The sequence below is a fragment of the Nannobrachium achirus genome, assembly GCF_963921795.1.
Source record: "Nannobrachium achirus genome assembly, chromosome: 6".
In the NCBI taxonomy this organism is placed as follows: domain Eukaryota; kingdom Metazoa; phylum Chordata; class Actinopteri; order Myctophiformes; family Myctophidae; genus Nannobrachium; species Nannobrachium achirus.
The window spans coordinates 18,628,695-18,643,385 of record NC_137815.1 but is presented as its reverse complement, the minus strand read 5'-3'; the positions used below and the strand labels follow the sequence as shown (position 1 = coordinate 18,643,385).

The following is a 14,691-nucleotide window of genomic DNA, read 5'->3' as shown; positions in this document are numbered from 1 at the left end:
GGGTTCAGTGTCTTGTCCAATGTGGGGTTCAGTGTCTTGATCAATGTGGGGTTCAGTGTCTTGATCAATGTGGTGTTCAGTGTCTTGTCCAATGTGGGGTTCAGTGTCTTGATCAATGTGGGGTTCAGTGTCTTGATCAATGTGGTGTTCAGTGTCTTGATCAATGTGGTGTTCAGTGTCTTGATCAATGTGGTGTTCAGACCACCGGCCGGTTGGGAAGCAGTTGTGCAGTTGTGCAGTGTGTGCATAGTGTGGCACGTCTGAAATGATTGTTAAATGATACACACAGACTGCAGGGGTCAACATTTAGTTTATTGTAACCTGTTTGGGCTCAGTGTTTGTCACTGGTATCTAGGTGTAGGGAAGACAGACTATGCACCCAGTGCACACCAAATGTGGTGGAAACAGAGCTACACTAACCACCTGCCCACTATACCAAGACATCAGAGACACATACTTCAGATCACACACACCCGAAGTGAGTTTGAAAACTCGACCAATGATGAAAAACTCCCATACTTACTGGGAGAAATACAACAATGTGCGACCACAGCAGCGCCCTAAGGACTACAAACCATGGATTGACATCTAGACCTTCTGCACATACAGTATGAAACAGAGCTATAATGCATTTTGAGAAAAATAATGCTATTTGTTCCAAAAGCTTTATACCCTCTATATATATATATATATATATATATATACAGTATAAAATGTCACAATGTGACATAGTTCTGTTTACACAATGCTGTACCCCCTCCAACCTTATATAAGTTCCCCATTTTCAACAGTTTTTATTTTATTTGTGATACTTGCTTTGGCAATGTAAACGCATGTTTTCTCATGCCAATAAAGCTCCTTTGAATTGAACTGGATTGTATCTCCTCTGCAGTGCTGACTCTCCTCTGTGGAATGGAACAGGCAAACAGAGCATGGCTGAACCATTCCACTTAAGAAGGGGTGGAAGGTGCCAAGTACTGTAGAGGAGGAGGGGTGTTTGACTATGATGCAAATGAGAAAAGTATTTCTATGGTCTCTGTAGATGAATTTCAACACAAATGATGTTGAGGGTAAAATGCTGTAGAACATTTGATTTGATCCATGAGCGACTGTAAGTTGTAGATCAGTCATTTCCGGGCTAATTGGTTCTGTGTTAGTGGTAGGATCCACCCCTATATAATTCACCCTTTGTCAAGTCCCGCCCATTGTCCTGCCCCTCTCCACACCCATTGGTTGCTGTGTCTTGGAGGGACATTCAGTGGGACATTCCATCCACTGCCATGTTAATTCAGTTGCTTCATATTGTTATTCTGTGTGCTCAATTCTAATTTCAAACTTTGTTTCAGTCAATTGGAGCTGCTCAGTGGCAGCATAGTGAATCAGCATGCTTTTAAATGTTTTTATTTCTCAAAAAATTATGTTTTAGCTAATTCAACATAAAAAAGGCGGAACCAGGGCGGGACAAGGCAGATAGAGCCTGCTGGTTGGTCAGTCAGGGACCAACCAGGAGCCTAACAAAGGGTGAATTGGTTCTGTGTTAGTGGTAGGATCCACTCTATATAAAGGAGGCTGCAGACACATCAAACTTCAGTTTTGCTCAGCAGAGCGAGATGGGAACACATCAGTGAGAGCTGCCAGGGCATAGCCTAGTGCAGTTCTGTGTTATTTTTCCTTTTTCTGAAAGAGGCGGTGCCATTGTTTTGTAATTAATCTGTTTTGTATGTGTCTATGGAGTTGACATTACTCTAATAGACCCCCAGGTGTGTATGTCTTCCCTGTGTATTTTTGGTTACTTCCTGAAAGCTGAAAGTCGAAAAAACACAGATTGAATGACATCATATAATCATCCCCTCCCCTTTTACCATTCACCCAACACTGTGGGTGTGGCTAACTTCAGCTGGGTCACCACCCACCTGACAACCAGGCATACTTAATGAACTGGTGGGTGTGTAATGTAATACTTTCTGTACTTTCTGTTTCTTTGAGAAAATCTTCCTCCTAGTATAGGCCTAATCATCATAATACCTGATCATCATCATTGAGCTACTTTTGGAGCCTAGGCCATCGGCCAACTTTACACTTTATATGAACTACAGACTCTTTGTATAAACTACAGACCAGTATGTTGTATTACAGTGTGCTTTGACGCGACAATAACACAGGACATTAAGTTATTTATTTTATTACTTATGGAGGAAAGAACAGACAACAAACATAATCTCTTTGAAAATAACTGTATTTTTATTTTTATAACGTATATATTTTACAAAGACATTCATAAATCTGTCGGCAAGGGTTCAAAACAAAAAGGTCTGTACAAAAAATATAACAGAGAACACAAATAAATGATAGCAGGGACCCTCAGTCCCTTGCCTCTATATGCTGAATAACATTGTTTTGCAGATGAAACTGAAATTCTCTGTGAATCTTCCCCCCAGAATAAAGATGAAGTCGTTCATGTAAAAAGGATGAATCATTAAAAAAGTTCCTATCCCCCCCCCCTTCATCAATTATCTCATAACATTGTGCGCATGTGACAGTGAGAAAATGTGGCTGATCTACAAGCTCTCAACGACCGTCATGTTTCAGAACTAAACGTCTCGCATCCACGACGCATTGTGAGCTTGCAGATTTTCCAGATGGAGAAACTTGCAGAATGAGTGTTCTGTGCACCTAGGCTGTGCACTGCAGCGAGTCACTGTAGTCAGCCCAGACGTGCAGCGTGCTCGTTACTATTTATATTATTTAATAATCTATCTCAAGCCACAGAGTGGCTTAATATTCATATTAAGGGTAACAAACAGGCAAGCTGCATGCTCTGAGCATAAGAATACGTTTGATAGACTATAGTCAGTGTAATCCGCGGCATACCCGAGGGAAGTAGGGGTGCTGGGGGTGCGGCCGCACCCTCTCCCCCAGGTCCCACCGCACCCCCCACCGCACCCCCTAAAGGGGGGTTGGGGGAAAAATATTGCCCCTCGGCAAGTAGAGGCTCTGACATCAGTGGCGTGAAGTAGGAGCAATTGGCTACTTCTATTTCCAGTACAATTTCAAAATAAACATGTGTTGAATGATCGATTGTATAGACAAAAAAAAAAGAAAAACTCTTGTTTTGAAATGTGCTTCTGGGCACTGTTTAGAGAGGAAATCGCTTTCAAAGGACTTCCCTTTTAACTTGTCTGAGCGTCTGTCTCTCCGTGCGTACCATGCGTCATGGACTCGGTGAAATATAACAACACGGGCATAAAGGAATATAAACAGAACACCAAGACAACACAACCTAGGCTATAAAGGCATCAAACATCGCCCTCTGCTAGTCCTCGCGTCTTCACTGGTGAGTCGTGGCTATATAGACTTTTAATGATGAATGCTATGCTATGCTGCTGTGCTGGCTAATGTACTGTTTGGGCTAGTGGCTAATGGCTATGGTGAACCTACCAGAACCAGCTGTTTCCTAACACTGGGGTCGGGACCGATGCGGCGGACACATTGCATGGGTCACAACGCAGTGCGAAGCGACTCGTTGTGAGCTTGTAGATCTGCTATTTTCATTACTTGTTTGGTACAGGGTACCCTAACGTTTAATGTCTCTTGGTTCACAGGCTAAAAAGTTTGGGAACCATCATGCTTGCTGTTGTAGACAGTGGTGTAAAGTAACTAAGTAGATTAACTGAAAAGCTCTGGGAACTGAATGATTTTATGAAACTGGCACTTGTTGTCTGACTGTTGGTACCAAGAAATCCAGACTATATCTTGCTGGATGGTGCATGTGGAGATGCAAAGGGAAAGCCGTTCCCGATTGTGTTACATTTAGCTGAAAAATAGCCTGCGGAAACCCGAATAAAACACGATCAAAACCTTATAAAACCGCTAATTTTCGGCGCGCGCTGCGGCGCTGCTGCGACGATTTTTCTTTTTGGTTCACTAAACAAATGTGTAATTAGTCTATGGTCAGCATGAAGAGTACAGTAGTGACCTCTACAGGTGTCAGAGGGCGTTGCATCTCTCCGTGGTTATGTATTTATTTTTATATCATATTTATTTACAGGGTTCTGTTTATAAAAATAAAACCAGATATATACATATATACATAATACTTTGCTGTGCGACAAACAGATATAAAAAGCTAGATACCTCCTCCACCGCTGCAGTTCATTGGCGCGACTGGTCAAACTGCAGGACCGGCGGAAGTGCGTAACTGTGGAACTACGGAAGGCACTCTGCCCCCTCCAATGGGAAAGACGGAGTCCCGCCAGTCCTGCATCTGATTGGCCTACCGAGCATCCCATTCTGTGACGCACAAGGAAGCGTCCTTCAGAATTCCCAAGAGCCCCGCCTCAGAATTCCGGAGGCTTGCATAGAGTTATAGGGAGGCTTGTCAGTCCTCTTTGACCAACGCCCCACACCGGAGGAGGTATCTAGCTTTTTACTGTATATCTGAGCGACAAACAGCCAAATAGTCTTGTTAAGTTCACTGCATGAGACTCGTTCCCCAATCTCTTCTTCGCTTCTTCTCTTCACTCAGGACCCCCCCCAGGCAGCTATGGTGGTCCCACAAATCAACACTAGAGGGAGACAGAGAGAGGGAGACAGAGAGAGCACAACATGTTGAACTGGTAGTGCAGTGCAAAGGGGGCACCACCAGGGGGCCAGTTCTCCAGATTTAACATGAAACAAACACGGAACTAAAGGCTCCTATGATTGGCCGCTAGTGTCGCTGTCCTGTTTTGCCTTGAATCAAGGATGTGTCACTTACATTGGAGTCGGGGTTTTTTCTTTTTTTTTTTGCCAGCCAATCACATGACAGAACACACTCCCGTCTGAAGGGTCTGTCCTTTACTGGTCATCCCTCTGTCCATGGTGTCGAAACTGAAACACAACATCATTATTATAATTATTATTAATACTATTATGATGGTCTGGACGAGTTGAGCCATAAGGCAAAGCTCTCTGTCTACCCAGCAATCTTCGTTCCTACTCTCACCTATGGTCATGAAGTGGGGGTCATGACACAAAGTATAAGGTCTCGGGTGCAAACGGACGAAATGGGTTTCCTCAGACGGGTGGCTGGTATCTCCCTTAGAGATAGGGTGAGAAGTTCAGTCACCCGAGAGAGACTTGGAGTAGAATCGCTGCTCCTTCACTTGGAAAGGAGTCAGGTTATAGTCAGGTTTCTTATGTATTTTTGTCGGATTTTTGTGAAGATTTGTAAAACTATACATTTTTGGAATCTTCAGAGCATGGGGAATCCAAAAATCAATGTTCCCATTTGCACAGACACCTGCAAAGCCGCCATTTTGGACGTTCAAAATGGCCAACATAAAATACATCATTTGTGCTATCTTGGCTTCTGGACAACCTAGAAACTTAATTAAACATGCCAATCCTATGTTTTCTGGGTCAAGGAATCAAATGAGTAAATGTTGGGTGTAAAATGTTCCGGACCCCCACCCCCTTTCTGGGGGTTATCTATTTTGGGACCTCCCAGAACAGTACGCCAGCCAGTTAATGTCCTAATTTCATAATATTAGAGTTGTTTTGTAGGTTTTAAAACCTCCTGGGTTCATTTATTATACTTTTAAAGCAGCCAGAATAATCCTTCTGACCTTTGGTTGGGGTCTTTCCTCACCTGGGACCCCCAGACAGACCCCTGAGTCTGTCTCAGTAATCGCTCTGCTCCAGAACCATGTTAAATTAGATCATAATTGAAGCATAAAAGTTATTGTAGCTGGGCTCTGAAAACAAAAAGGAGTAGTAGCAAATACCAGGGGTCTTCCACAGGGAGCTACTACAGAGTTACTACAGGGGCCCACCAAATCTTGATGGGATTTGAAACTTGAATGTTTTTATGTATTCAGGGTTTATGTACCGATGTTTCTGGTTGACATTGGCACATTTCACTCAGGTTTTTTCATCTCACTTATGTCACTTTGTCTGCTGACCTCACTCAGCAACGAAATATAAATAAACGAAAATAAAAATAAAACAATTCAGAGGAGGCAAGCAGTGATCACCGCATGATGTGCACTGCAATGTAGTTTCAAATGCACTACATTGCAGGCGCTTTTTGAGAATAAAAAACTAAAAAAGAAGAGGAAGACACGTGTGACATGCATGATCTGGGCAGATTGCCCCAGGAAATGTGCCAATCTCAACCCAAAACAACGGTATTGTACTTTGATGGTTTATTAGTATTCTCAGTATTATTTATACATTCTTTGTGTTGGACAGTTATGGTTGACAGGTGTTACTGCTGGGATTGCAATATTTAAGCTATTGCAACTTCATATTTTGGGACACGCAGACTAACATGTCCATTTATTGCACTGCACTCACTGACAACGCAACACACCCACCTCTGTGTTATCGTCACCCCAAAACCCGCACCCATCCTCTTAAAGAGCCCATGGTCAATTATGCCCAAGGAGATTCACTACAATACAGTAATTTCAGACATGCAGGATCTATTCGTCTTTATCATCGTCATCTTCAATGTCCAACCTAATAGTGTTGACACAGTCTCCACCATAGCATAGAGTGGAAGGCAGGTTATTTGAGCAGGGAGGGCAAGACCCCTGACTGGAACATACCCTCCACTCTCTGAATTTCACCCATTTTCTTCGATTGGTGGAAGCTTAGGGCAATTTGTCAGGTATGATTTATCCCGCATTGTGACATAGTTGGCAAGGAGGATATGTGGTAGCAGTGCAGCACGAGTTGGTTGTTGGACCTTTTGAACTGTAAACACGGCATGCAACATGCTCCAATGACTGCAATGTTGATGGAAGCTCACCATTAATAAGCTCAGTAGAAATGGAACTCTTGCTAAGGTCCTTGAAGCGGTTAATGGCTTAATGTCATCAGTATCAGGCTTCAAGTAGGCGTTGACCCATGACGAATTGTGTAGGCCAAGGAACCCTTGACATTTGTGACATTCAATAACTTGAACTCGCTCAAATATATCTACTTACTTTTGTTTTGTACCTTGGCTTTGACTGTTGCAAATTTACAGCAGTGTCAGCAAGTGGAGGGTATGTTCCAGTCAAGTGTCTTGCCCTCCCTGCTTCAAAGGCTTTTTTTATTGATTTGATTGAAGTATTTATTAGAAGTTTTGCATAGGATAAATTACAGTTTCATGACAGTACAGTTCACTGATACAAGGTCAACTAAAAGGAAACTAAGGTAAGGCATAAGACGTTGAGATCCTTCGCTTTAACTCATATAAATATAGGCAATACTTGAGCTCATCAAATGTGTCTGCAAAGCAGATTGCAAGGGATGGTGCAGCTGCTTAAACAATACAAACAAAGACTGTCAACATTATTAGGGAGGACATGTAGTGAATCTCTTTGGGCATAATTGACCATGAGCTCTTTAAGAGGATAGGGTATTGGTTTTGGGGTGACGATAACACAGAGGTGTGTATGTTGTGTTGTCAGTGTGAGTGCAGTGCAATAAATGGACATGTTAGTCTGCGAGCCTAAAGTAATACGTTGCAACAGGGACGGCTCCAGGGGGGGGCTAGAGGGGGCTTTAGCCCCCCCTAAGCCCGCCCTCCCCACAAACTCAATTAACACCTGTCAACCATAACTGTCCAACACAAAAATGTTATAAATAATACTGAGAATACTAATAAACCATCAAAGGTTACAGTTTCAAATCCCATCAAGATTTGGCGGGCCCCCTCCTGTAGTAACTGAGGACCCCCCAGGGGTCCCGGATCCCCTGTGGAAGACCCCTGGTATTTGTTACTACTCCTTTTTGTTTTCAAAGCCCAGCTACAACAACTTTTATGCTTCAGTTATGATCTAATTTAACATTGCTCTGGAGCAGAGCGATTACTGAGATAGGCTCAAGGGTCTGTCTGGGGGTCCCAGGTGAGGAAAGACCCCAACCAAAAGTCAGAAGGATTATTCTGGCTACTTTAAAAGTGCAATAAATGAGCCCAGGAGGTTTTAAAACCTACAAAACAACTCTACTATTATGAAAATAGGACATTAATTGGCTGGCGTACTGTTCTGGGAGTTCCCAAAATAGATAACCCCCAGAAAGGGGGTGGGGGTCCGGAACATTTTACTCCCAACATTTACTCATTTGATTCCTTGACCCAGAAAACATAGGATTGGCATGTTTAATTAAGTTTCTAGGTTGTCCAGAAGCCAAGATAGCACAAATGATGTATTTTATGTCGGCCATTTTGAACGTCCAAAATGGCGGCTTTGCAGGTGTCTGTGCAAATGGGAACATTGATTTTTGGATTCCCCATGCTCTGAAGATTCCAAAAATGTATAGTTTTACAAATCTTCACAAAAATCCGACAAACATACATTTCTTAACATAACAAACCTGACTATTAGGTGGTTCGGGCATCTAGTACGGATGCCCCCCGAGCGCCTTACTATAAGGAAGGTCCTCGATGCACGTCCCACTGGGAGGAGACCCCGTGACAGACCAAAGACCAGATGGAAGGATTATATCTCCACACTGGCCTGGGAACGTCTCTGTATACTCCCTGAGGGAGTGGAGGAAGTTGCTCAGGATAAGTAACTCTGGAAGTCTCAGTTGGAACTGTTACCCCACGACCCGATTCCGGATAAGCGGGGTGAAGATGGATGGATGGATGGATGGATGGATGGATGGATGGATGGATGGATGGATGGATGGCAGTAAAAGAACTCTGACTCTACCTAGTGCTGTTTACATTTCTGACTAACAAACTAATCAATCAATCAATCAATCAATCAATCAATCAATCAATCAACCCATGGATACCTGCATTCTGAGTGGTAGGTGTGGCCTCCTCCCTCCACGCCGCCAGGGGATTGGTTGACGGGCAGGCTGTGGGCGGGTCTTAGCGTGGCGCACGGCCCCCTGCTGTGCTCCGGATTGGGTGGCGGCATCAGGTGGTTGGTGAGGGGCGGGGCCATCAGGTTCCCGTTAGGGTCCAAGGCCTCTTCGTCTTCATCATCCTCCGCTTCCGCCCCTCTCAGCTGACTCCGCCCCTGGCAGTTGGAGTCCACCACGATGTTGGGGACGGGGGGGTCCCCAACACGCCCAGGCGTCGCCCCCATGTCGGAGTGAGACAACCTCTTCATGTGGTTGATGGCTGTGGTGGCGTTGAACGCTTGCTGTTGGGGGAAATATGTCGGAAAAGACAAGATCAAAAACAGTTGCGGCAGCGTGTACTCCTAGTGGTACACAGAGGTACTACAAGGCAGGGGTCCTATTCCTATTTGACGGTTGTTCACAATCTTTTCAGGCTAGGAGCCATATTCACAATTTCTGCCTCTAATATTTGACAATTTAGCCAATGTTTAATTTGTCATTTTAGAGGTATTAAAAAGTCCCCTAAATTGTCACTTTAGAAATGTGCAGATACCCTCTATACACTTTAAGGATTGGTTTCCGGAAGAGGGCGGGTACGAGGCTAAGGTCCTCACTAATGCATAATAAAATTTAAAAAAAGAAGAAAAAAAAAACTACTTGGTCCGTTCATAGTCTTGTGACATCATCAATGGAGAATCCAAAATAGAAAATGCAGGATTTCTATTCCTGAAAAGTTGCAATGTTAAAGTGGAAGCCATTGTTCTCGCGATAATAAAAATCTAAAATATATTTTCAAAAATATTGTTTAAAAAAAGAATCTGTCAAACGATGATGTGCCTTCTTCTGATGAACTTCCCACAGCTCTCCTAAGAGACTTGGACCGAGACTTTTTTGCAATTTTATTATGAACATTAGTGAGGACCTATTATATGAAGATAGGTTGAAAAGTGGCAAAGTCCTCCTTTAAACTTTATGTTGGTTTGTTTACTGTTGAGTGAGAAAACAATGTTCCACATTAAGTTAATCATCTGGGGACCCCCGGGGTCCCAACCCACAGGTTGAGAACCACTGTCCTAGCGTAAGCTCAAGTCACTAGTCACTCAACGCTGCCTCTAGTGCAGTGGTTCTCAACCTGTGGGTCAGGACCCCCACACTATTTTATTTATTTATTTTATTTAAATTTATTTTATTTTTTAGACAATTGAAGGACTTTTTAATACCTCTAAAATGACAAATTAAACATTCGCCAAATTGTCAAATATTAGAGGCAGAAATTGTGAAAATAGTCGATCTACAAGCTAACAACAACTCGCTGCGTTGCAAATAGAACCGTTTTATAAAAAATGTAATACCTCAACTCTTATTGCTCCCCAGTTAAAATATGATTATTTTGGGGCCTAAAAGGTTGAGAACCACTACTCTAGTGTAAGCGGGTTATAGAGTGACTCAACAGCGCCCCCTGGTGTAAGCTTTTAGAGTGACTCAACACTGCCCCCTGGTGTCAGTCACCTTCCATTTGTTCTTGGCTCTGAAGTTCCTCTGAAGCTGCTCACACACCGACTGATATATGTCCTCCTCCCTGCATGTCTGCCCGGTGATCCTGCAACCAATCAAGAGAGAGCAAGGACAGAATGTAATCATCAAGAGGGGGAACAGACTCTCGCGCTTGTGTGTTTGTAGCCTAGCACAGCTTAGACTCGCGTAGCCAGGCTTACTCATCATGGAAGAGAAAAGCCTGGTTACAATATGAGGCTGAGACGGCATAGAACGGTGCGACTTCTGCCATGAGAATGTTCCCGGATGTTGTTGTTCTTTGACAGTGTGGTGTTCCCACAAACATTACTTTACTTTATTTGTTTATTTAGACGGGACAGTACCAGAACACAGAGATATTGACATATTGCACAAAAATATACATATGATCTCAGTGTAAACCAGCTGGAGTTAGCAAAGGCTAATTTCCATCCGTTGTCCTCAGGACATAAAACAAGAAACAAAACAAAAACAAAAGAACAGAAAACAGACAGAACAGGGAGAACAAACAACACAGCGAGCCTAGTGCGACAGAGTGCCTCCTAGTGCCAGAAATAAGAAGTTAAAAACCACACTGGAAAGACTAACCTGACAGTCTAATTCATGCAGGCATCAACTCTTTAGTCTTTACTTATAGGTGGTTACATATTTGTGATTGTTTTAACCACTGCTTCAAGTGACCTTTGAAAGCACTAAATGTGGGTGCGTGCGTGCGTGTGTGCGTGCGTGCGTGTGTGCACTCACCACGGATGGCTGAGCGCCTGTTCTGTGGTGAATCGCTGCGTTGGGTTTTTCTGCATCATGTTCTTGATGAAATCTTTAGCTGTAGAAACACAAGGACAATAGAAGTATCATTAAGGGTTAGAACTATACTCCATGAGGACATTAACCAGCTCTAGTAATGGTTAGAACTATTCCATAAGGACATTAACCAGCTCTAGTAAGGGTTAGAACTATTCTCCATAGGGACATTAACCAGCTCTAGTAAGGGTTAGAACTATTCTCCATAGGGACATTAACCAGCTCTAGTAAGGGTTAGAACTATTCTCCATAAGGACATTAACCAGCTCTAGTAAGGGTTAGAACTATTCTCCATAAGGACATTAACCAGCTCTAGGCAACACAGAATACCTTTTTCTTTGTTCTTATTTCCAACAACTCTAAGGTATATTAATGACATGGTTCAATGTTGAAAATGAGTGGTGTTCTCCTTTAAGGCCACAGCACCTACACGTATGGGGCTGTTAAGTATGACATCATTTTGTAGGCAGAGGAGAATTTCTGCCCCCAGTTTCCGTAAATCTTTTTACTATTTTTACTATTTACACATTTTTCTTCTCTTTGTTGTTGAAAGGAAAGTGTTAGAATTATACTTTAGTCGTTATTTTTTAGTCGTTGTTTTTTGAAATAGCGAGGGACAGAAAATGCTCTGGGGGCAGATTCTCCTCTGCCTACAAAATGATGTCACGGCTTAAAAGCCCCTATTGATGCCTAAGTTGGTGGCAAAACAATTACCCTATGTTCTCCACTGTTGAACAGCAAATTATACAGCTCACTCTTCTAAACCAGTGGTTCTTAACCTGTGGGTCCCAAAATTATTTTGGGGGGTCCCCAGATGATTAACTTAATGTGAAACATTGTTTTCTCACTCAACAGTAAACAAACCAACATAAAGTTTAAGTGTATAGAGGGTATCTGCACGTTTCTAAAGTGACAATTTAATGACGTTTTAATACCTCTAAAATGACTTAAACATTGGACAAATTGTCAAATTTAGAGGCAGTTGCGAGGCGCTGTGAGCATGTATATAGATCGGCTATTTTCACAATAGAACAAAATGTAATGCCTCAACTCTCGTCAGGGTGGGGGGTCCCCAGTTAAAATATGATTATTTTGGGGGTCGTGGCCTGAAAAGGTTGAGAATCACTGATCTGAACAAACTGTTCAACAGCTAACTATAGGCCTGCCGCTCACTAATCCAAATGGGTCAGCGGTTATGTCACAGATGTACTCTCCTGTGACTTAAGGTTAAGCTTTAAGGCCATGGGAACAAATCCACACACACTGGAACTACTTAGATCACATTGAGGTCAGTCGGCCACATGTGGTTTGTTGTAACCTATAGCGTCAGCGATAATTCCGGCCAAATTGTAGTCCTTTGAGGACTACAACATGACGTAGAGTGGTTTCTGCTCCCGACCGGATCAAAGCCCGAAATGTGAAGCGATCCAAGGCTATAGGTTTGTTGTCTGTTGGTTGGTGCACCGGTATGATCGGTATGCCTGAAACTCGTCCAGTGAGAAAGGTTCCGTGGTGAATACAACAAATTAAGCACGATTAAAACACGTATGTTTTTTTTTTCTTTTTTTTTACATTCTTTTTTTTTTTTTTATTCTACATTCTAACCTGACTCTGAGATGTGGTCCCAGTAGGGTTATAGGGTTAGTTTTTACAGTGTATATTCTAACCTGAATCAGAGATGTCGTCCCAGTAGGGGGCGTGGAAGGTGTATTCAGCTCTCATGATCTTGTTGAAGAGCCGAGTCTCATTCTCCTCAAAGAAAGGGGGATACCCACACAACCTGGCAACACAGAGACAACAAAATGAGTCTCACTCTCTTCAAAGAAAGGGGGATACCCACACAACCTGGCAACACATAGACAACAGATCGAGTCTCATTCTCCCTTGAACATAACCATACTTGTCTGATGTATTTAGCAATTTTAAGAAGAGAAGAAAGAGGGGTTTAATTACTTTTCTATTCCATATAGCTACACTTGTTCTATGGATACATGTGTGTAATCTCTGTGTACCGGTACATGTCAAGGTTTAATCAAATACAATGTCCATGTGGGCTATTTGTCAGAAAATCAATGTGTTTACTTATTTATATCCATAATAATAAATCACTGTGTTTACTTATTTATATCCATAATAATACATGTTTCCCTTAAAAAAAACCTGGACAATCCACACAGTACATATTTCTTACAGTATATAGTTATATATTTCTTACAGTATATAGGTATATATTTAGGTATATATTTCTTACCGTATATAGGTATATATTTAGGTATATATTTCTTACAGTATATAGGTATATATTTAGGTATACATTTCTTACAGTATATAGGTATATATTTCTTACAGTATATAGGTATATATTTAGGTATATATTTCTTACCGTATATAGGTATATATGTAGGTATATATTTCTTACAGTATATAGGTATATATGTAGGTATATATTTCTTACAGTATATAGGTATATATTTAGGTATATATTTCTTACCGTATATAGGTGTAGGTATATATTTCTTACAGTATATAGGTTTATATGTAGGTATATATGTATTACAGTATATTGGTATATATTTAGGTGTATATTTCTTACAGTATATAGGTGATGACTCCGATGGCCCAGCAGTCCACTGCTTTACTGTAAGGTTTCTGAGAGAGGACTTCTGGAGCTGTGAAAGAAATATGACACATTACTATAGTTATTGCGACCGCTTGTGGGAGCAGTTACTGTGAAAACCTGCAGCAGTTTGTGTCACGCTGTAACTCTAGCCTGTTACTCTTACCTGTGATGGCACACACACACACGCACGCACGCACGCACGCACGCACGCACGCACGACGCACACACACACACACACACACACACACACACACACACACACACACACACACACACACACACACACACACACAAATAAATACATTGTTTGACTCAGTACATGGGTTGTTTTAAACTCAGTACATGGGTTGTTTTAAACTCAGTACATGGGTCGTCACTTCCCCTTCTTTTCTCTTGTTGGCTTGTCTCCTGCAACAGCACTGCTAGGAAGCACTGCAGATCTCTTCTCTGGCTGATCAAAACAATACAGGTTTGTGCTTACTTAGCTAGTTAACCCTAGTTAACAGTTTCACTGGTTGGCTTGCTATAGCGTTTGTTTGCAGGAGTCAGTGGAGTGCATAACAACAGTGGTTGTCAAACCAAATGGACCTATGGGTCCATATCCATTACATAATGCTTGGTTTTACTGGGGTGAAAACAGCAGATCTACAAGCTCACGAGGCGCCGACTCACCCACATATCCCGGTGTTCCGCATGCTGTGGACATCACACCGTGGTCGGACATCTTGGAAAGACCGAAGTCACTGATCATTATCTTAGCGTTCTCATCTGAGTTGTAGAAGAGTAGGTTCTCTGGCTGGAGAGAGAGAGAGCGAGAGAGAGAGAGAGAGAGAGAGAGAGAGAGAGAGAGAGAGAATACGATTGTATTCATAGCCTATTGTATTGTAATACAATTGTATTTGAAAAAAGGA

General features: G+C 42.3%; 1 protein-coding gene across 1 annotated transcript in view; it reads right to left on the bottom strand.

Moving 5' to 3' along the window:
* Positions 1-4,796: 4,796 nt before the first annotated feature.
* Positions 4,797-14,691, bottom strand: part of camk1ga (calcium/calmodulin-dependent protein kinase IGa) — a gene marked incomplete at both ends in the record, with an annotated part of 19,159 nt that continues 9,264 nt past the window's right edge. The window contains 7 exons of the mRNA XM_080728001.1: positions 4,797-4,869; positions 8,773-9,128; positions 10,336-10,426; positions 11,104-11,182; positions 12,828-12,940; positions 13,754-13,829; positions 14,453-14,576. Of these exons, the coding sequence (XP_080584127.1) occupies positions 4,797-4,869; positions 8,773-9,128; positions 10,336-10,426; positions 11,104-11,182; positions 12,828-12,940; positions 13,754-13,829; positions 14,453-14,576 (912 nt within the window). The remainder of the gene's footprint in view (positions 4,870-8,772; positions 9,129-10,335; positions 10,427-11,103; positions 11,183-12,827; positions 12,941-13,753; positions 13,830-14,452; positions 14,577-14,691) is intronic.